This window comes from Sesamum indicum, linkage group LG5, assembly GCF_026168435.1.
Source record: "Sesamum indicum cultivar Baizhima isolate 11 linkage group LG5, ASM2616843v1, whole genome shotgun sequence".
Lineage (NCBI taxonomy): Eukaryota > Viridiplantae > Streptophyta > Magnoliopsida > Lamiales > Pedaliaceae > Sesamum > Sesamum indicum.
In genome coordinates, this window is record NC_142661.1 from 3998146 (window position 1) to 4021036 (window position 22891).

Below are 22891 nucleotides of genomic sequence, written 5' to 3' on the forward strand. Positions count from 1 at the left end.
TGCGCAACATTAAGGAAGAAGAGGGTAAGGATGTGATAACACACACCTATGTCCAGGCAACCGCTTCCCATTGGCAGTTATGCGCAAGCGGTTACCAACGGGGTTGGTTACCATAATCATTGTCCACTCCGCATGGAGGCCCGCACCCACACACCATTACGGCATTACAGACCGTTATTAATTCAGTGGCCAAACATTTTTTTTTTTTTTTCAGAACAACACACTTATCCAAGAAAGATGTATGTGCCCTGAATGAGCATGGGGTTGGTGCAGGATAGGGATTACCTCTTCTAGGAGAAAGACTGCCAAGCCCAAGAAGACGACATGCCTACTACTCTAATGATGTGTAGGCCACCGCCACTTCATCAGAGTGGAGGAGGGGAGAACTGAATGATGCCCCAAAAATGCACCCAGCCCAGGAAAAAATTGAGCTTAGGTAAAATCCAATAAGGGGCTCAATAATACGGACAACGCATGGAGGAGTGGCCCCTAGCTCAAAACCTCGCGAAAGGCCTTTGGGGGAAGCGAACTATAGTAGAGGCCCGAAAGTACACCCATAAGCCCATAAAAGAGGGTGACCTAACACCTTGGCACCAACATGCTCACATGCACAATTGGCAAGAGGTCATTCGGCCACTTGGAGGCAGGACAACCACAGTCATGACGAGGGCTAAGAATCAAGGTAGATCCCATCCCCTCACTCTAACTACCACCTAGGAAGTTGGGAGCATATCTTGCAAGGAATTCCACTGATCAAGAGCCCCCAACAGACGCAATCTACAATATTTCTTCGAAATTTATGGAGGCTTATCCATGCCAACTACCTGCCCGGGAGGGGGCTACATTTCATCAACCAGTAAGAGACTGAGGTTACAAAAGCAAGTCTTTTCTCCTCAATAATGTAAGATCGAGTGATTTGCAGAACTTTGTTATGCTCCACGAGATGTCGGGGTAATTATCTCTTTTCCTTATGCGATAAAATTGATGGGTTTAGCTGTTAACCAAAATATATTATCAGTGTCAAAGCAATAGTTTGGAATTAAGATAGTCTAAATCTTTCTGGGGAGAAGTTTTAGAGGGAGCATCCCTAAAGGATTTATGTATAAGCAGAAGATGAATTATCCAAAAAAAAAAAAAAAAGAGAGAATACACAGAAGATGAAGTGATAATTTAGTCATTTCGGATGAGGTAAGTGTAATTAACCAGATGATGGTAGCTCCAGGCACTACATACTTACCATAACAGAACAAAAGATTTCCTATTGAATCAGAAGGAACGTCAAACCTTAGAGCGATTTGAACCAGTAACAAGCAAACTGTAGCTTTTCACATGGAAATCAGTTACAGAACACACTGCACAATCACAGTAGCAGACTACAAATCTTATTGTCTCCAATCATGCTATGATTGCAGCCAGTCCTTTTTGAGAGAGAGGAGATGAACAATAGCATAATGATGAAGGTACCACTAGACTTTATGATTAGATCATCTTCAAGATCACTGTACTCCTCAAGAGATCACTGTACTAAAAAATGAACCCGTCTTGATTCTGGCACCTAAGTCAAAGCAAAGAAAAAGGAGTAACTAAAACCATGAATATATAGATTCATCATGAGAATTGATAAGTCATATTTGTACATGAAGATAACACAAACATGTGTAAGCGCATAAATTACATGGATATATGATGCAAAACTGAAAGTAGATTTTAGCCTAGTGAATCATTTCCTTCTGAAAGAACTGAACTTTTGTTCACCCAAATAAACAAAAGGCTTACCAGCAGAGAACCTAATCAGACAACCCAGCATCATTTAAGATGTCATTCAGAATCACACCAGTTCCATCCATTTTGCAGTTTGTAAGCCCTCTGACCTCAGGGTGCAATATCAGGCTAACAGTATCCTCCCAGCTTTTCTATTTTCTATAAATAAAATACAGACTAATGTAGCAGTCTCCCAATAAGAAACAAAGGCAGCCATCTCACTAGGAGCCTCCATTTACACCATTTTCCAAGGAAACATGCCTCTCTACCAAAACCAGCAATTATATATATAACTGACTCGTCTCTACTTGAAGCAAAATCAGCAATTAATTATATATATATATATATATATTATATGTTCTCAGACATCAATCCAAATAGCTTTATCAAAGGCAGCAGTGCCAAGCTTTCCAGATGTCTACCTCTTTACGCAACCCATAACTACCATTCTTTCTTTGACGTCGAATGTGACAGCTCACTAACTACAAAAATAACATACACAATCTGCCTCTCTCTAGAAAAAGCAGACCGAGCTTTGTGATTGCAAATTCTCAATAACCTTATGCAGTGTCAAATGCAAAGTCTTTGCTGTGTGTTAATACTTATATCAAGCTGATTGGCATAAAAACAAGTGGGGAAATTAAAAATCACAGTTACAGAGGTAACCATGAAATATTTTTCCAAATAGAATTTTAAATGTATCAAGTGCAATATCCACCATACCAACATTAATCACTCCCAGCAATGTAAAAATGAAAAATGATGTGACTAGTATATCAATGCAAACGGGTGGAGCTCAAGAAAAATTTTAAGGGATTGAGTTCAAGCTTTGAAAGAAAGGAATTGAGCACAAACTCATTCATGAAAAAAGCATAAATCAAAATCTACTTTTGGAAAATAAAATTATGGAGAAACTTGTCATTTCTTAAAAATATGTATTAAACATATAAGGCTTACAAAAACATACTTTTATTTTGAATTTAACTACAAGAAGAGATTCTTAATTTGGTACGGCACTAACAAGATATTTCAAAGTAGAGTTGCATTGAATGTGAAATTAGATGCTAAGCAAACCCAAGAAAGATCATGATCTTATAACCACGTTAGCTAATGTGTTCCAGAACCTAAAGTAGTATAAAAGAACAGAGAACCCCATAATAGAGTTTGGATCACTGCAATGTGCAATTAATGATGCTAGTCCAACATGAAAAAGCGGTTGAACAAAAAAAACCTGGTAATGATAGATAAAAATTCCTCAAAACACATGCTACAGGCTAAAGCCCATGATGTCTAAAAGAAAAAAGTTGTAACTGGTGAATTCAAGTTTGGGAATGAAATCATACTGTCTACAGCTCCACTACTTGGTGGCCTTGAGCGCTAGTCCTCATATAGTTTGCAACTGAGAGAAGGAAATCCGAATGGTTGAACCACTAAGTGATGTAGCATGCTTGCACACAAGGGCTTCTGTAGCCTGCTCCTCATTTTCAAAGAGGACAAGAGCCTGCTTTTTTCCATTCATCTCAAAGAGTTTCGTACTAACAATTGTTCCATGCTCTTCGAGGTGGGTTATTATTTCTTCTTCAGTCACATCCTGGGGGAGAGTGGAGATGTGGATCATTTTGGTCGGTGAACAGCAATACCGGTAATTTTTGGCAGCGTTCCGATTGAAACGATTGAGATTCGAGTTGGAGTACTCATGTGTATCAGCTCCAGTTGTAATGTTTGGATGCTTTGAAAAGTTCACCTCCAAGCGCTTACCAAACAACATAGCACCCTATATAAAAATGAGATGCAAGATTACTAGCATAATCAACAAAAGCAACATAGAAAATTGAAGGTTGTGAAACAAACCAACAAATAGATAAGTCGGGGAAATTCCAATTTTTCGCATTTTTACATATATGTTTCACAGGTCGGATATAGAAAGGCCAAACTCATTCAGCTGGATAACATAATGAATCAGGAATCAGTCAAGCAGCGCAAGTAAATAAACAAAAAATTCACTGAACCTTCAAAAAGTGAACAGCCAATTCAGCCTGAAAACCATCTCCCATTTGAACCAATGCATGATCTGGTTTATTTCGGAGAAGTTTGATTCTAATAATGTTCCCATATATTGAGAACAAATTGAAAAGCTTATCCTCGTCTATTCTCTGCAAAAGACCGTAAGACGATGATAGAGTCAGTACAATTTTGCTGAATTCTATAATTTCAAGCACTAAAGGCAATGAGAAACAGACAATACATCAGCTTGTGTGAATATGCACCTGTGTGCGTGTGATCATGTGAGGGAGGAGGTGAGCAGAGAAGAATAACAGGTAGAAACTTACATCAGGATTCAGATTAGATACAAGAACTGTGCACCTATCATTTGTTCCACTTATACCGGGTGGTAGACCTCCTCCAAAGGCAGCCGCGATGGCAGCAGCATTGCCCATCTACAATTTAAGACAACAAAGAAAAATCCACCACAAATGCTATAACCAACATTATTTTACATGTATACATCGGAAGCAGCACCCAATGAGTGTACCAGAATGGCATACCATAATTTAAAGTAAAATAAGACAAAATACACTGTATTGGCAAAAGAAAACACTCATTTAACCACCGTATATAAAGGAAGCAGCCTGACCAAACACTAGAGTTATCACACGATCATTGTCTTCCAGGTCAGCAAAGATGGATGATGATAAAAAGGTGACATTATAGCTAATAAATACAAGCTAAACTGAGTATTTATACCTACAAAGTATTATGATAGCAAGTGCATGATAAATTTTTAGAAGAAAAAAGTTGAAACGGTTGCGTCACCATCACAGCATATTCATTGCATTTGAAGTGAAGATAAAAGTTGTGGGAGGGTGTTAAGACCAGTACACCAGTTGAAGCCTAGACAAGCAGCAAGGTTCTCACCTGTGGAAATCCAACTGAGAGAGCAAGAGAGAGAGAGGGAGAGAAAGATGTTAGAAAGTGGGATTGAGGTACAAATGAAATTGACAACAAACAATCATACAATAGCTAATTAAGCACCTGCATGGGCATACATGCCTGTATCTCCATACCCAGGCTGCCATAAAAGGAATCAAATTTGATCTAATCAGGCAAAAAGTTTCAAGGACAGAAAGCTAAATGATGTCAATTGTCATATCAAGAAGATTGGATTTACTTGAGAGGACTTGCCCTTTTGTTCTGAAGGCAAGGAAGGGTTTGTGAAATCCCTATGACAATAAGAGAACAAAAAGAGAATCTTAATGGCAATACTCACCGACAAGAGAAAAATAACATGGCATCTGACTGACAAACTTACCTTGAGCGTTCATTATTATAGTTCACTTGCAATTCGTCAAGGCTGGATAAAGAGCACTTTGGTAACTATACAACATAACAGCAAGGAGAATGCAGGAGAATATAGTAACATGTACATGCACCAAAACTCTTAAAATCAACTCACTTTGAGAACTGAATATCCAGCTGACAGCAACCATCATATATATTTCGTCCCTAGAAAAGAGTTGCAAGTAATAGACTTTGTTTCAGTGCCAATTAAGTAAGCCTATCTAATAGTTTAACATTCAATATACCTGAAGGGAGTTCCTCGCAGAAATAGCACTTTGGTGTAATTGATACTGAATTAGAGCTTGAAAACCTACACAATTTGCAGATTAGAGTATTGTCAAGAATTACAGCACAACTAGAGAAAGTAGCAGTTAATGATGCAGTTAACAGATTAAGGGGTCAAAGATAGTGATCTTAAGAGATAGTTATCTCATACACGTCAAAGAAACAGCATAGACAGTAATTCACCGAATCATATTTAGATCTCTCAAGAAAGAGAGGAAATTTCAAATCATACAAAGATATTTCTCGCACAGGATGACACAAAATTTAGACATTCTCCCTACGGCCTTAACCAATATCGAAATTAAGAGAAAAGAGAAAATTTGAAGATGCTGACCAGCCGACTTCTGAAACGTGACGATCTTCTCTACAAATCCATGAGGAGAAAAAACTTGATGCAGCACTTCCACAGTAATAGGATATAGCATGTGATGTATCGTAACTAAGAGGATTCTGTTAGGCTGGATATCCAGAGAGAGCGGAACAGCAGACCAGCATAGAGACAGAATACAGAGAAGACCCCAACAGCAAACCAGCACAGACACAGCAGAGAGAGAAGAGAAGGGAATGAATAGAAAAGAATACAGAAAGACAAAAGGATATGGACATATAGAGCTAGAATAACCAGCATAGAGCGATCACTCAACATGCAAACACACAAAATAAATATATACAAAGCAAGAAATCAAGAGCCTGAGCAGTGACATAATTGGTTGGTTTGCAGCCATACTGCTTTGGCTGATCTATATGACATCATGCACCATCCATTACAACGCAAATATGCAGAAACCTCAACCCCCCCCCCCCAAAAAAAAAAAAAAAACAAAAAAACCACGTAAATAACTTAAAATAAGATGGAAAACACCATGTAAGGATCTCCAATCACGAAAAAGAGATACTTGCATCACGAAAAGTATACCATAAATTCATTGCAACACCATACTTTTAATTCTTATTTTCAATCTATAGAAAGAGAAAACATATACACTGTTAGTTATTTTTTTTTAAAGTAGAAACTCCATTGGAACAAACGTGTTAAGAAGTTGGAAATTTCCAATATAAGAATGTAACGACATAATATTCACAAGTTGCAAATCCATCCACAAGTGTCTCAAGTTTATGTTATTGATAGGTGTTAATGACACAGTTCCTTATATAAAACGAAGATAATGAAACCAACTAACAGGTTTTAGTAATGCTAGTCATGCACTTTGGCTGATTATATGCAATGATATAGGGCCATTACATTCCATCACTGATAATTTATTCTACTTGACATTAGATGGCAATAAGAATATTCATAATATTACAAGTACCATTGCTTAAATGGAGCTTTATTATATATAGTTATATACTTCAGGTCTTACATGTGACTAAAGGAAGACAAGTCTATCGCCTTCTAGGCGAACTAGAGTACCAAAAATATATTTTGGTTATTCACAGCTTGCCCAAGATACATTGGTCAAATGTAGACATTTGATACCTTTTCCTCCAATATGGACATCATTCAAAGATGATTAACCCACCCAACATTACGAATCTAAATCATTTCATCTTTCTCAAGTGAGTCATAAAGTTTCGACATTTGACCATATACTTGAGTAAGTGATAACCCAATTTGTGAAATATAGTGGCCTCAAGATGATAGGGAATACTCTGATCAATCTTTTTTTATTACTGCTGCTACTGCTACTATTATTGTTGCTTCTATCATTATTATTATCATCATCATCACCATCATCTTGTTACATTTGGAAAGCGAATAACGGCTACTCATGCTCAAACTCCTGCAAGCCATTTGTAACTTGGTACAACTGACCAAAACATGAGTCTCAATGAAGTATGGGAAAATTGTCGCAGTCATGCATAATATTCACCTCATCTCCTCTCGCTTGAGCATTTTGATCCATAATGGTTAGTTCTTGATGTGATGAAAATTGAACATAAACATTCCTTCCCCTAGAAGTCAGTAAGAAAATACATTAACAGACTCGACAATGCTAGATACATGAGAGGAGAACTGTCATAATGAAGTTGGAAAGCTGAAAGCCAAAAGGTAATATTTTCTATCAAGTCAAGATACCTTATGCTTGGCTGAACGTTAGTGTAGAATTGCAATGCACTTACTGCTGAAGCGATATCTTGCATTTGGAGGAGGGCCTGAAATTTTAATATGAACAGCTATCAGAAACAAATTTACTTTTGGCTGCCCACATTGCATAGCTGCTCGAACATATTTTCAAGAAGGAAACCTGATTTTTGGCTCGAAGCATCACAAGTTTGGTGATAACTCCAAATGGCTGGAACAGCTGGAGCAAGTCATTCTGGAGAAGAATAACATAATATAAAAAATAGAATGTATAAGTAATTTATTGTTTTATTGAAAGAGCAATAGATGTGTTTATATGTTTGCATCAACAAGAAACAAAAATAAAATATGTGTACTTGCTTAGTATTTTAAAGTGATGAAATATAAATGCTATCTAGTCGTATACTCAATGAGTTTTCTTGTAAAAATTAGAAAGAGGACGGTTAATTTTCTTTAATTAGCCACACCAATTAAATCTTGAGGATAGGAAAAAAAAATAAAGAGTCAAAGATTTTGTAAATCCACATATAATCAGTAATTCATATTAAACAAAGCTGAATCATTGGCACAACATATGCAAGCTGGCGAATTACATGCAATAATAGTATGGCATGAGTAATTTTTAGTTATCAAGAGACACCAGCCTACTATGATCCCTCAAAAACAGTTGACAGAATAAAGGCACAAATCAGATAACATTATGATAAGGCTGCGTATTATTTGAGAGATTGCTCAGCAAAATCAAGAACTAGATCAAGAAATAAACTTAGGTGCATTTAGCTCAAGACGCATCGGTTAAGATTTTTAGGTCTTGTACCAATCTGGGTTCTATAGGGATCCTCTTCTCTTGTGCCTACTTAATCAAAGACAATTTCTTCAAATCCAAGTCATCCCTCCTATTTCTCAATCACAAAATGTGCACTAACTTCAGTAAAAAACTCTGTGTTGGTTGTTTCAGTTTTGGGATTGAATGCCAATTAAGAATATAAAGACATGACATTCTTCCAAACATGTATGACCAACAAAATGCAAAATCTGAAAGTGCAACATTATGTGTCAATTAGGCAAGGTAGAAGGAAATTACCTCAGAAATTTCATGACCAACATTACGAACGTGAATGACTTTTGAGGGCTCTGCCATAGTGAACAATCCTGAAACTAAAGAATGTAACTATGGGGAATTATGATATGGCTACTCCTAGAGAATCAACATCCAAGGATAGCAAAAAAGAGTATGGGCAGGTCGAACATAAAAAGGAAAAAAACACTAGAAATAAATGATATGCTTTGGAGGTTCACCCAGAAAGGAAGAAAGAAACAAATAACAGAAACTGCAGAGCAAATCCACTTCATATGCATTGGATGGTCTATCACTGGAGTGACTGTAGTATATATGACCTGACAATTACAAATGAATCCAAAGCCCATGAAGTTGCCCTAGTTCTGAATTCAGAACAAATGAGAACATGAAGATATCAGCTCATGTTTGAGCCAATAAAGCACATAACATGGATCCTAGCCTTGAGCCAAAGTCAAGTTTTTATAACTTCTAATTATTTGGCCTAAAGAGCACATGAACATACCCCTTTTGAAAAACTCAGCCAGACACTTGAAAGGTTATCGCCTTAATTACCTTCTTCCGCAAGCTTATTACCCTTTCAGAAGTGGTGCCTCACTGTTCAACCAAGCTTTTATACAAACTGAAGGAACAGAACCAGTGTTGAGGAAGCCTGCAAGAACAGCAACATGTATAGCACATGCTTGAAAAATTAAAAAATTCCACACTAGCCCGATCCTTAGCCGCCCCACCCTCCCTTCCACCCCAAAAGAAAAGGAACTCTGATCGATATGCTATCAAATTAGCAGCATAAACATGTATTATGAAATTATACACCAAAAGCTTTTAGAGAAGCCCTAAACGGGATGAACATCAGAATAAGACAAGTACAATCACCTTATAATGGACAAAGAGAGGAGCAGACTAGGCACGGATGGAGAGTAAGTACTTGAGGGGAGTGGAGAGTAGAACGAAGCAGAAAGGAGAAAATCAAGGAGTGGGAGGGTGGGATGTACTTAGGGTGTAGGGTTAGGGTTTTCTCGGCAGGCAATTCATTTTGCTATTGACAGTTATGCCCTCGGGAACCAATCGCAATGGGTTAAGGTCGCCAAGTAGTAACTGGAACTAAAGGGGTGTTTCAGGTAATTAAACAGAGACTATGGGGCTGGAATTTTTCACGGAATATAGGAGTATATAAAGACAGAGCAATATGAGCAAGGGCTTCTAACGCACTACTTGATCTTATCTGAGCAGGTGGCGGTGGACAGCGGGAAAAAGGGGGACGATTTTCCATAGATTGTGAAGATTAGGATGCCGCCCTCCGTCATTGGCTGCAGGAGGCTCTGATATCTTCACATTCGTTAATGGTTTCCCCGGAGCCGTCTTTCTCTGCTTCTACTGCGATGAAGACTGCCTGCCGCCGGAGCTAGCCCCCTTCTATGGCGGTGATGATGGATAAGCGGGCTTTTCTTTCGAAATTAGTATCTTTTATTATTTCTTTCTTCCCCCTTTAACTTTCTTTAGTGCGATTGTTGCTATTTACTTGTCAACACACTCTTAAAGTCACAGGCATCATGTTTCAGAGCCCAGAAGTTTAGATTAGAAGTGCTTTCGTCGATCTTTCCTGCGTCTGCCATGTTTTTGCTAAAACCTCTGTGAAGCCTACAGGCTTAATTTGTTCCCAATACCATTGATGTAATCGCCTTTCTTCGATATCTAAATTAGATTCTTAATAATCTGCATTCTTAATTCGAGATTATCTATTATACGTCCCCTGGTCTTAATATCACAGTTTTTGGTTAATATCAGCCTACGGATCACCCAGTAACTGCATTAAGTTGGAGTTATCAGGTCCCTTACATCCTATATTCACTACTTAAATTTTCATCGATGGTCTAACTTTATCATCTGCTCTTTGTGCTAATCTACTATCGAGACTTTTGAATGACTGCACATTTGACATGTGAAAGTGAAACTTATCTTTTTGTGCAAATTGATTTTATGCATTCTTTCTTTATAGATGCAAAAGCAGAAAGGGAAGGTGACATATTAACTTGCCTTTTGCTTGAGCATATACGTTTCATTTATAGATGCAAAAAATCAACCTTTACTGTATTATAAGTACAACCCTAATATTTTTGCCTGGGTACATTGCAATCTAGTTCGGAAAATAGCCAAATAGCCCCCTTATGAAAAATAAACTAGCAGTTTATCCTCATGTGTTTTTCAAAATTTAGCAATATACACTCTATGTTTTAAAAAATAACACAGGGTCTAAATTATTATTTATTTTTTATAAGGGATAATTTGTTCATTATGAATATGGCAGTGGGATAAATTGTTATTCACCCCATTTTTGCTTGTGTAATGTAAATAGACTATGTCACTTTAGGACGTTCATAGTAAATATGTACTTCTTGAATGCCTTGCAATTTAACTGCTCATAATGATATTGTTGTTTCCAACTTCTTGAATACCTTGCAATTTAACTGCTCATTATGATTTTGTTATTTCCAAGGCTGGATATTACTCAGACAGTTCTCTTGAGCCGGAAAGTCCTGGCCCGCCCTTGTCTCAGCTCTTTTTTTGTTATCATATTTTACTTTTTTTTTGGTTTCTTTCTTTCTTTCCGTTTTTGGTTTGTTTTTTCTATTAAATGAGAACACAGATAAAGACTATGGTGCTGCGGCATACCCAGGACGTCTTGGATTTTGCAGTACTAGTTGTACAGACAAAATGATTCGGTTTAGCTCGAGAAATGTACGTTTTCCAGTTGAACAATTCATACGCACTTATGAGAACAAGAAATCAATGGAAGTGACATCATGAGGCCATATCTGGAATCAAACATGACGTATTGGGTTTCTTGTTTAGCTCGACCTACCATAATTTTGAAGGTCTTAAACATTGCTGAGTTGTATATATGGAAAGATGTCATATATGTCAATTGAAATTCTTTGGAACATGAACTTGAGTTGAAAGTTGTAAGTTCTGTGTCATACTCGACTTTCAACTTTTTAACAGACTTGTGTTCTTTTTCTGCGGGTTTATTTTCTCCATGCTGTTGTGCTTCATTTCTTCTGAAAGTTACTGGGAACACTGGCCTTGAATGAAATCAAATACAAAATTTAAAAATGAATTATTACAGGAAACAATCCTTATTATTACATGTCTTTTGAGCTATACGTAGGTCAAAAATATTAACTTTAGAAAGATCCTGTAATGTTGGGAAGCAGAATTGTCAATTTGCTGCTTTGAGAAATGGCCTGATAAAACAAAAAGTAGAAAAGGATTTTACACGGATGTCGCTTAGTTATCAAGTCTACAAGTTTGCGTGTTTCCTCTGTTTTCCCATGATCCCCCATCTCACGTGTAACTATATACTGAACATGGCAAAAGTTTCACCTTGCAACTGCATATAACTTAACAATGTCGCATGTTGTACTGTTAAATCCTACATAAGGAATCTTCATTCACATGGTTGCATGGTACCAGCAACATGTTCACTAATTATAGGGAATACACTTTGGGACAATAAATTGCAGCCTAGGTACTAATTATAGTTGGCAGTCAATGCATGGCGAGTTGTTAAAGAGAGAAAGGCCCATTTGGGGAGGGGGAGGGGGTGCACAATGTTGAATGCACTATGAGCCTAAGAGCACCAAACAGATTCTGAGTAAAGACGTTCAAGTTGAACATGCAAGGTGCTTTAAGTTGCCGAGGATAATACAAAAGAGACCAGTGAACTGCGCAGAAGGTAAATTTATATGATTAAATCATCTTCAAGGTAACTGTACTCAAAAGTGAACTCAGTCTTAATCCTCTGACACCTGGGTGAAAGCAAAGAACAAAAGTCAACAAAAACGGAAGCAAATTTAGATCACAAATTGGACTTGATAAAAAGCACACTCAAATAAAAATGTGAAACACAAAATTCACACAAGATCTAGGCAAATTATATTAATCTCCTTTTTCCTGTAGTTTTAAAGTGGTGAAGCTCTACAAAATGGAAACTGAGCACGGAACATGCTCACAGCACCGATCACTAATTAAAGCTCCTATTATCAGGGATGACATTATGCGATGAGAAAAGGAACAAAGGGATCCCTTTACTCTTGGAACATGCCATGTGCGATTAATTTTGCAGCACACAAAGAAAGCAAATCTTTCAGAAAAGGCATTGCCTAAACTCAAGCACTTGGAGCTTGCAAGCCTTTGACGTGCAATATCAGGTGAACGTGTACTCATCTTTCTATGCATAAAACTGAGACTAATACTGGACTCACCCCATCAGCTTCCTTTTCACCGAAGCTGGTCCTCAAGTCGAAGCAGTCACTTCTTCTCAAGGTCCCAGTCTCACTAATAACTAACAACGTTCCTTAGCGACAAATCTCAGCAGCCATCAAAAGAAAAAAATTGTGTCTGTCTCCAGGATTGAGTTTCAAGTGGATTTCAGCTTATTGGCACCCCTTATGCAGCCCCAGAGGCAAAACCTCGGCCACAATCATGTTAATGCCACTACCAAGTAGATTGGTACAAACCCAAGTGATTGTTACACTTAATATTATGTTTTGTTACAGTTACTCAGCTTCTTCACAAATAAAATTTAAAAATGAAGCAGCTGAAGCAAAAAGAAAAAATATAGAAAACAATGGGTTACAGCCTTACAGGAAATAATCAGATATCAGAAAGTCCCGACCAAATAGTGTATGTAATTGCATCATCATGATATAGAATGGGTAGATAGTAACAAAATAAACAATGAATGTGTTCTTTGATGGAAAGTGCAATCACAAAGATGGAACACAGGCAAATGGAACTTAAGAAATGGAAAACATACCAGCCATGCTGTTCATCGTTGGCAATATGGAAATCGAAGTACACATATGTCCCCTGTTCAAAATCATCTGTGGCAACTTTTGGTTCCTCATGCCGTTGGAACCATGTGTTGTATTTTCTGTGGTATCTCCAGGACTGCTTTTTTAATTCCTTAGCAGCCAAATATTGCTGGTAAGTATTCTGCAGATCAGCGTTAGCGTCAGAACAAGTTAAAGAACACTGAAATACATGCAGGATACATAAATAAAGGAATGGAATAAATAACCTGTTGATAGTAGAATGAAAAGAATAGGGTATCCGTGCCGTATGTATCTGCACCGAGCCGTTCCCAGAAGGCGGGATTATTGACAATAGGGGCTTGTACTTGAGGATAACTCAGAGGTGTAACAGCTGGGTGTCTCTGTGCATAGCCAAAGCAAACATTGGAATAGCGAAGAAAATGAAGAACGAGATCTACAATAAGTTAGCTGCATACTGGAGAATAGGTCTTTGCACGCTCAGAGTCTTTGGGTTGAGGAAGTCTATAATAAGCAGCCTCGAGCATCTGCAAATTGTATAACTGATCATGCATTCCTCCCGAATTTGCAGTTGAGGCACTGATGTTATCTCCAATAGCACCAAGGTCAGATACACTTCTTCGACCAATAACCCCAAGACTTCCAGAAGATGAAGCTGATTGCAAAGGTTGTCCTGGAGATAGGTCAGTTTCCCTCATCACTTGGGAAGGTTCAGCAAGTGCGCCGGCAGCAGCTGCAGCCTGCTAGCAAACAATTGCATAGCAGCAAAATTGATTTCGTGATAATTAACTAGAAAAATTGACAACATGACTTGACTCAACCCAATGAGTTCAATAATGAAACCAAGACTCGGAGTACTTTGAAAATTCAAAACAATTATACATGTATCTCCATATTAAAGCAATGTTATCGTTAGACATTGGAGGGCCCACCCAGGGAACACAATAGCTGATATCTTAGTGTATACTATATAAGATTCAGTAATCAAGCCAAATGTAATGTTAACCAAATTCCCTAGAAGTTTTAAATTAGAGAGGACCTTACACATACCGCGGAATCTAAGGTGTAAGAAGAAGCTTTCAATTCATCCTCTTGCATGAGGGTTTTTCCAATAACGGAGTTGGAAGCGGAATCCACTGATGATTCTTCTGTGAGGGACTGTTGCTGCTGCAACTCCTCAACTTTTGTAAATCCAGTTTCTGCAGATGTAAAAACATTGTGCCATCAGGATGTCGAGATCAAACAATTGCATTCAGTCAATTTTGGAGGGTTCACTTAAAATTGTTGCAGAATTGTAATTATAACGATAATACACAGGACCTACAACCTTTCTTCCCATCATTAAACAACACTTGAAAATGGATTGAAGTTTAAAATTGCGTCCTGCAGGTTCCTGCATCCTTATTTTAAAACTCAATGTACCCTATGGATCTAGAGATATATATAGTTAAATCAGCAATTTAGTATACTGAAAGACTTCATTAAAAGTTTTCTAGACATGATACAGATGATTCAGATAAGCATAAACTTAAATCAAGTTAATTTTTCGGGCCCTCTTGATAAGCTAAATTCGACCTAGCCAGGTTCGGTCAGTTTTTGGATGCATTATCACACGACTTAATCGTAAGGGAAACTATGAAGACTAAATGAGATCAAACTTTCAGAATGCAATACTTTTAAGCACAAGTACAAACTATTTTGATAATTAATGATGGAACTTAATGATGCAAATGTAAATCGTCAAGGAATTCCTTAACTTCTACAATCAATCAGATGTGACAGTGAGCACTACCTATTATTACCTTCTCTCAAGGTCAGCAGTCTCCTCTGATCCAGAGAAAATATCGAAATAGAGAAGCATCTTAGTAATTCATTAAAATCTCTGCTTTCTCAGTTTTCATTCTATATAAGAACGAAGACATTTTTTATTTCTACCATAGTTTGGACCGGAGAAGCTGTGCTTAAAGCATATAGCGCCCAGTGACTTCTCAACAAGTGTTATCATGTCTCAGACATGTCAAATGAAAACTAATATATATTACTATTCCAAGCTCCAGTACAGGGGCCAGAAACATTGTCAGTCAAGGATGCTTCAAACACAAATTCACGAGCAACATTACCTGCATCTTTAGATGTTGAAGATATGATTGTCTGCTGATTAGATGGTTGGTGGATTGCACTTGGCTGCTGCTGCAGTGAAGCAGATGTTGTAACACTGTTAAGACCTGAAGCTTGGACCCCAATCCCCAACCCAAGTTGAGGTGAGATAGATGGGCTTTGAGCATTGAACTGAGTGGGTTTTTAACAAGTGAAAGCAAGTTTCAATAAATTAAACAAGTCCAAAGGGATAAAACTGTTCAAAGAAATTCCACCATAGCAAAAAGAAGAGAAAATATTCCAATCCGCAGTAGGAAGATTGTATTGATTGGACCCTATCTTCTTAACTCTTTCAGAACCTTGGAGGAGTCAATACAATAGAAAGATAAATGGATTTAAGGAGAAAGAAGAGCTGTGAAACTCAAACACATACAAACTAGACACGAGTGTGCTTTCCTGGAAACTTCCTAAATTTGACCACAATCCTATGCAACAGCAGATAGATCAATCTATTAGTAAAACTTCTACAAGTAGTTTTCTGTAACTAAAACAGATTATAGTTCTTTTAAGGTGCAAGATTCATCTAAACTTCCAGAGCTCAATTCAACAGTCATCATCCAAAAATATTTTTTTAGTGATGATCGAGCAGTAAACTGCTTCTTTATTTGCTTTTTTCTCCTCATCTTTTAGCATGAGGACAGAGCCAGGGAGGATGAGGAATGTAACATATGTGCATATGCAAAATAAAGAAAGCCTGCTTGGAGTTTTCCTTGAGAATACCACAGTTTAAAAAAGGAAAAGTTATTCATCAAAAGACCTTTAATTTAATTCAAAGTCCATAAGAAAACACTTGTAGACGTTATCCAACAAGTAAAGATTTACGACACAGATTCACAGTCACATGTATTAAAAGACCTGAAAGAAATGCCAACAAAAAAGTGAAGGAAACCACACCTGCTGTAAGAGCACACTCTGTTGCTGTGTAGAGTACTGTTTTCCTCCAGCAAGAGGAGGCATACCAAGAAGATTACTTTGACCTTGCTGCTGTACCTGCTGAAATCGCTGAAGAAACTTTTCCCTTTGATCAGGAGCAATCTCAGTTCTCCCACGAAACTGCCCCTAAGAATACAGGAAATTAACTTGTTTTCATGATGATTAATGGTTTTACAATCAAGATTGTGTATACTGAAGCGTGGCGAGACAATGTGTGTAACTGTAACATGAGTTGGAATCACAAGGTAAAAAAAAAAAAAAACAAAAGATTTTCGGGCAACAGCATGTTAGAAAAAATTGACTTCCGGTTCAAACAGCAGAAACAAACCTTGTCAAATCCATTAAATTATGTCCTCTTACAGATGCCAAACATGATCTCATTGCTCGTCTATATGACTAACAATACCAAACATCATCATAAACCAAAAGAACAGTTTATTCTTAAGTTCACAATCTTGCTTCAATCTAGCTTCTTATATTGTGCCTATTACCAGTTGATTCCCTAACAATTAACATCTTGATCTCAAAAGCATGGTGATTTAGATCCCATCAGTGTAACTTCAGTTCATTGTGTCTTATACTTGTCAAAAAAATAGCTTTAGCACAAGATAAAAGAATCAATGTCAAACTTTTAAGCAGATATGAAAGAAAAAAGTTCAACCAGATCCTCCACACATTGTAGAAAACTCAAAGCAAAAATGATATTTTTTTTTCAGTTTTGATTTTAAACTTGAGGTCATCGTAAGTGCCTAAGATGCTAATAGGAGGTGAACTGAGAATCACTAACAATATGGAAACAGAATAATGGAACATACTGCTTCATTCTGGTTTTGGAAGGAACTTCCGGGCCTCCATTGCATACCAGGAACCACAGGAGAAGTGAAAACCCTGCTGCTCATAATTGCAGCATCATTAACATTTCCAGTATCAGCTGATCCAAGTGTATCAGCAGCCTTGGCGGCTTGTGGCAATATTATTCTATTACTTAGAGGGGATACAAGAGACTGTACCACACCACTACTCCCTGATCGATCATCAGAACCTAAAATATTTCTTTTCCCCATTTCAGAAGCCAAAGGAATGTTACCAAGGGCCCCATTGCTGGAAATTGTGTTGCCAGAACTAGGAAGGATATTAGAAGTTGGTTGACTAGGCAAGCCACCTCTACCAACAGCCCTTAATCCAGTTTCAGCAAGAGCTGGTGATGATTTTCGACCAGGGAAGTTCGCAATCTCCTCTTCTTTTGTAGAAGTTGAAATGGTTACCGGAGAAGCAGTGGCAGCACCTGATTGTTCAAAAGTGCAAATAGGAACTCAAACCAGAAAATAGGAAAGGAACTCAGATACCAGCAAAGTTATAGTTAACCAACTTGTGATGCCAGGAGATGCCTGGCCTGCTGCTGGTGTTTGTGGTGCAGAAATACTGAGGGTGCTACTTTTAGGAGGTGGGGTTCTTGCAACTGCATCATCCTGGAAAGCTGTTTCATCTATTTGGTCGTGCGCAGAGGCAACCTGTGGGATGGAAGCTGCCGTTGTTGCCTGAAAAGGGTATCATCAAGTTATACCATAGAAGATAAATATAAGTGAAAGGAAAAATACAAGCAGATAGGGAATTCAATATATAGTTGTGGGATGCATCAAGTTTTCGGAGACCTCTCTAGCTTTGTCTTCCTTCAGCGAGTGTACTAATTTTACCCTCCCATTTGATAAGTTACCCAAATAAACAGCATTCCATTTGATTCAAGTGAAGCTATTTCCCAAGTTTCATTAAAAACCAAGTTTATCCCAAGAATTACTGCCAGTACAATCTCTTGTCAACTCAGCACAAATAATACTTAAAGGAAGGTCTTCGTTTTACTTGGAATATCATAAACTATTGAACAAATTACTGTTGCAAAGTAATGTAAAGACCCTTATTATGTCAATCTGTTGACAAGGAAGTATCTCCTAAGAATCTATGTAACAGCATGCATTTCCATAATAATTAAAGAAAAATCATTCTTTGTCAGGGGCATTGTTTCGAATATCCAGTGAAATTATTATTCCAATAGCACAAACCTTGTAATGCCATCAACATTGATTGACAAAGCATCTTCTATAACTTCTTTAGTATTAGCCGATACCGTAAACTTGGATAAATTTAACATAAAGCGAAAGAAAACAGTTTAATTTACACTCTACTGCTCAATAGGATGTCCAAGGACAAGACGATTAAAACATTCTTACATTTTCTTAGCATAACTAGCAATGAGAAAAAATCAGTGGAAAAGTAATAATACTGGATGTTATAGGTACAGTTTCAAGTGATGTGAGCAAATACTCCTAAGACAAAAATAAATTAATAGGAAGCCAGAGCATTGATGTTGACATTTTGTTGGGAAAAGTTGGAACTCACAACTAAATTTTCTTTGTTATCTCCTTAAGGGTTCCATACAAGTTAGTAGTACTGTAAAGCTCGGCTTAGTGTTCCATAGACATTAGTTTGTCAAGTTAGGGGTTAACAAAAAAAGATAGCTTCTTTTCCAGGGCAATAGAAAGTCAAGGGACATGGAGCGTAAGATGCAGTATCAGAAACAAACGTACTGGAGCCTGAGTGGGGGCTGCAGCCAAAGAAGTTTTCATACTTAAAACTGCACTGGAGGCACTGACACCCTGCTAATAATAAAAAGTTGTGTTAGGATTTCAGCTCCAACGTTTACTTTTCCTCTCAAAAGAAAACTAATAGAAATCTCTACTCATGACAGTACTTATAATCAACCTAAATCAAATGTGAGGAGGGGGCCCGCGGCACATATTCTAACCTAACTTTTTCTCTGTAATGCATCGGATTGCATCCACTTTCTCATTACTAATGAAACTCTGCTGAAGTCAGTGGGGCAGAGTGAATGCCCACAGGCATGGAAGATAACTTTGAAGAACATATTTTTAAACTATGCCATACACAAACATGGTAGATAAATTGGAATGACATGTCTATGACACAAATTGTAATAAAGAAGAAATGAGAGAGAGCAAAGGAGAGCTAATAAAAAAGCTGAATAGACTTAGAACTTTGGAACACAAGTAACTGTGGGAGAAGTCATTCACCTTTACAAGACCAGGAGGACCAATAGTAACTAAATCTTCAAGAGATTCCACCTTGTCTAGAGGTAAAGAACTGTAAAGCTCATCAACATCACTAAATTCGTCAAAGTCCTCCTACAAGTTATATGCCAAAAAGGAAAACATAGTTCAAGTTTAACTACCAATAAGTCAACAACCTTCACACTCAGCAATAACTGCAACCAAATAAAAAATATAAGGATTAAGACTTTCATATTTTGTCATTTCAGAAATCAGAAACCCTTGTTAAGGTACCAAATCATGTGAATAAACTTGGTCATTCCTCCATAGATGTATAACAATAGAATAAGCTCCATTTGGACATGACAATAACGGAGTAATTAAAAAGACCTGATTTCTTTCCACATAGTCATCCAAGAAATCCTTGACATCATTGACTTGCTCTGGACTCAATTCATCGTTGTCCAGCAGCCTTAGAATTAATTCTAACTTCATAATATGAGCCTTATGCCGAGCAATCGATGTCTCCAGATGCGTCTATAAAAGAAAGATTTTTCAAATACAAAAACAACACAGTTAAACAGAATTAAGATATTTAACTTTCTTCTCATCATACCAGTCTGGGAGGCCTCGTCTTCCCTTTTTTAACAGAAAGTCCCTCTATTTCAGCTTCAAAGCTATCAATTTGATTTTCCAGTTCGCTGACCTACTCGATGAGACATAATATCTTCAAATATATTCATGGCGTGTTTGAAAAGTATCATGAAAAGATGACATTATATGCAAATCAATGACCAAGAGTCATGCCACTCTGAATTCCTCTCTCGGATACCCATATCTAATGTCCACTAGCTAAAATAGCAATGTAGTATTCAAAATACCCTTAAGGCAACGATTTGACTGTTATTAACCACTTCAATGGGTAAAACTGTAGAGATAATAAACTTTCAGTAAAGTCATCCAAAATTACATGAAACTTCATAAGGGTAGACCTTTCGTTTGACACAGAGAAGTTGTATAAACAGTTAAACGAATGATGATAACTCTGCAAAAGAATAACAACTTGAGATCCCCAGCTGAAACAAATTAAATACTAAGCATGACTTTTCAAACTATGAAATCATGAGAACTACAGAATAGTCAATAATGATGAGGAAAACAGAGATGCAAAAAATCAAACAGATATGTATGAGATCATTTTACATGCTAAACAACTCCTTGAACTATGCAACTCAGCTGACAGAAATACAAGAACTCCAGTAACATACCACATTATTCAGCCAATCTCGTGTCTCTGATTTAGCTTTTTCCTTTGGATCCTAAAACATGAAAAAAATAATAATAGTACCGCATGTTGGAAGAAGTAAAATATGCCTAATGCTAAACAAACAACACCAGGCTAAAACTTCCATATTAACTGCAAGAGACAGCCATGCAATCAGAAAGCTGCCTGATATCCATGAACGATATAGTGAAACAACTTTTCCGCTTCAGTTATAACATGTAAGAATGGAGTACATTCTGTTGCACAAGGAAAACAGCTCCATTTGGTGCAAAAGTAAATTCACATGACCGGGAATTATTAATAGAATTCCACCCATCGACAAACTATATTTCTGAAATGAGAGACTATATTCCTGATTAATGTTAATCATAGTGAAACTTAATCCAGAAGACAAACAACAGTTTGAACAGCCACAAACAAAAACAAGAGCAACGAAATACCCACTGTTTTAGGTTGCTGGCCAAGGCCTTCTTTTGAGAATGCTTTCGTCTTAGTTTCTTTTTCACAAATCTTAAATCGCTCCATTTCACGCTCAATTTGCTTTCGAGCATCCATCAGAGCCTGCTCATAAGAGGCACTAACCTATGTCAACAAGTATCAAAAGAAAATCCACTGTCAACATCAGAAAATAGGCATCAAACAAGTGAAATATGACTTTCTCAGCTACTGCAAAGAAGATATTATATAATGGAGTTCATCACAAAATGACAAGGTCTGAATTAGGAGCAAGTAAAGTAGGAATAAAAGCACCAACCACCAAAAATCCAGTGAGATTAAGACATTGAAGAGAATTCATTTCAGCGCAAAAGCATCACTCACTAATCACAGTATATCAAAATAAACAAATATAACAAATACCATTCATTGTCTTCCTCATGCTTTGCAATGGTTGTTGGCCTAATTACCTGAATTTATCAATGCATTTATTTCCTAGCTCCAATAAAGCTACATGAGAGCATTGGTCCAGATTTTAAGAAATGCCAGTGCAAGCAAACCATTTCTCCTTCTTTGCATATTCTGGGTTCATAAAAGTTGATTAGCCGTTTTGAAAATACATTTTTCCTTTTTGCAAATTTTGAAGTCATCAATTTGGAGAAGAGGTAGCCTTGAATCAAAACCAAAACCTTCACAATATTGCATAAACACCAAAAGTATCAATCACTAAATACTAAACTAGATTCCGTACATTTCCACCTTGTATTTTTCAGTTCATATTAAACAAATAAAAAAGAACAGATTTCCTCCTTATTTTAAACCACTTGAATGCTTCATGTGTCTGATTTAGATGAGTATTTTTGCTGTTGCTTCTAGAACATCTTCATTTCTTGAGAGGAGTTGCCAATCTTTTCGTTAATATATCTATTAGTGACCAACAGTAGCTCCGACGGGTATTTGAAAAGAACAGTAAAATTAGTTCTCAAACGAAACCAAAAGCACCTGGTAGGCACATAATTGCATAGTAAACTGTACCTTCTTATCCTTTATCTCGCTGGACTGTATCCATGTCTTGATCTGGTCTCTATATCTCTGCAACTTCTTTATCTCCTTCTTCAAGTCAGCCTCGAATTTTTCCTTCTGATTTGCATTGTCCGTGTCATAAACCTAAACAATAAAAAAGAGCAATCCGATCAGAATTTACAGCAAGATGAAGATATTCCGAAAATGCAAGATCCAAAGGACAAGAGAAAGACCTTGTTCCAAATGCTATCGAATACATCGACGCCCTCTTGAACTTTCTTCAGAACTCGATCGATCTCGCCCTGTAACTTCCTACTTGCTCCCATTGTCAATTTCTCCAAGTGATCAAGAACGAGTCAAGAAACGGTCATTCAAAACCTTAGGGTTTTCAGGAAGTCGATAGAGAAAAAAAGAGAACGAACTTTTCTCTTGCGGGTCTGTCAGCCGCTATTAGTAATCTGCTTTGTGAGAGTAAGGAACCAGTGTGACGGGGAACAGATAATTCTGCGGGTGGGCTACTCTGAACGGGCCTCGAACTCAGACCTGGTAACTGTATGTGGAGTTGGGCTACGGCAATATATGAATGCTTAAAAACCCAAACTCAATGTCAAT

The 22891-nt window shown here is 37.3% G+C and overlaps 2 protein-coding genes across 11 annotated transcripts; both read right to left on the minus strand.

The window, feature by feature from the left end:
- Positions 1-1233: 1233 nt before the first annotated feature.
- PTB3 (polypyrimidine tract-binding protein 3) lies at positions 1234-9583 on the minus strand. 5 transcript variants are annotated; one of them, XM_011080469.3, is made up of 17 exons: positions 9426-9583; positions 9105-9201; positions 8556-8623; positions 7635-7706; positions 7466-7542; positions 7260-7341; positions 5720-5843; positions 5346-5410; positions 5216-5265; positions 5072-5113; positions 4931-4982; positions 4795-4831; positions 4678-4691; positions 4092-4199; positions 3771-3914; positions 3105-3535; positions 1234-1555 (listed from the first exon to the last, which is right to left on the minus strand). In XM_011080469.3, exons 3-16 carry the CDS (start codon positions 8610-8612, stop codon positions 3146-3148), a joined length of 1314 nt encoding a protein of 437 aa, XP_011078771.1. In that variant the 5' UTR covers positions 8613-8623; positions 9105-9201; positions 9426-9583; the 3' UTR covers positions 1234-1555; positions 3105-3145. The 5 variants fall into 5 exon arrangements, with proteins under 5 accessions (XP_011078771.1, XP_011078772.1, XP_011078773.1 ...); XM_011080470.3 differs by having other exon boundaries at positions 8556-8629; XM_011080471.3 differs by having other exon boundaries at positions 8556-8642.
- Positions 9584-11918: 2335 nt separating this feature from the next.
- Positions 11919-22805, minus strand: LOC105162452 (transcription regulator NOT2/NOT3/NOT5 family protein). Of its 6 annotated transcripts, none has more exons than XM_011080464.3 (17): positions 22513-22805; positions 22292-22423; positions 21266-21403; positions 20805-20855; positions 20153-20242; positions 19927-20073; positions 19561-19671; positions 19057-19125; positions 17844-18012; positions 17290-17759; positions 16436-16594; positions 15505-15673; positions 14435-14583; positions 13843-14124; positions 13633-13767; positions 13369-13547; positions 11919-12358 (listed from the first exon to the last, which is right to left on the minus strand). In XM_011080464.3, the coding sequence occupies exons 1-17, from the start codon at positions 22603-22605 to the stop codon at positions 12292-12294; spliced, it is 2610 nt and encodes an 869-aa protein (XP_011078766.1). In that variant the 5' UTR covers positions 22606-22805; the 3' UTR covers positions 11919-12291. The 6 variants fall into 6 exon arrangements, with proteins under 6 accessions (XP_011078766.1, XP_011078768.1, XP_020549482.1 ...); XM_011080466.3 differs by having other exon boundaries at positions 16436-16600; positions 21266-21382; positions 22513-22804; XM_020693823.2 differs by having other exon boundaries at positions 15505-15571; positions 16436-16600; positions 22513-22804.
- Positions 22806-22891: the final 86 nt, after the last annotated feature.

Coding starts and splice junctions, on each gene's coding strand:
- PTB3 (XM_011080469.3), bottom strand. CDS start 8,612: ATGGCAGAGCCCTCAAAAGTCATTCACGTTCGTAATGTTGGTCATGAA. Junction 7,543..7,634: donor TGCTTCGAGCCAAAAATCAG/GTTTCCTTCTTG, acceptor TTAAAATTTCAG/GCCCTCCTCCAAATGCAAGA. Junction 5,411..5,719: donor CACGTTTCAGAAGTCGGCTG/GTCAGCATCTTC, acceptor CAAATTGTGTAG/GTTTTCAAGCTCTAATTCAG.
- LOC105162452 (XM_011080463.3), bottom strand. CDS start 22,605: ATGGGAGCAAGTAGGAAGTTACAGGGCGAGATCGATCGAGTTCTGAAG. Junction 22,424..22,512: donor TCGATAGCATTTGGAACAAG/GTCTTTCTCTTG, acceptor TTTATTGTTTAG/GTTTATGACACGGACAATGC. Junction 14,584..15,504: donor TTCAACATCTAAAGATGCAG/GTAATGTTGCTC, acceptor TTACATCTGCAG/AAACTGGATTTACAAAAGTT.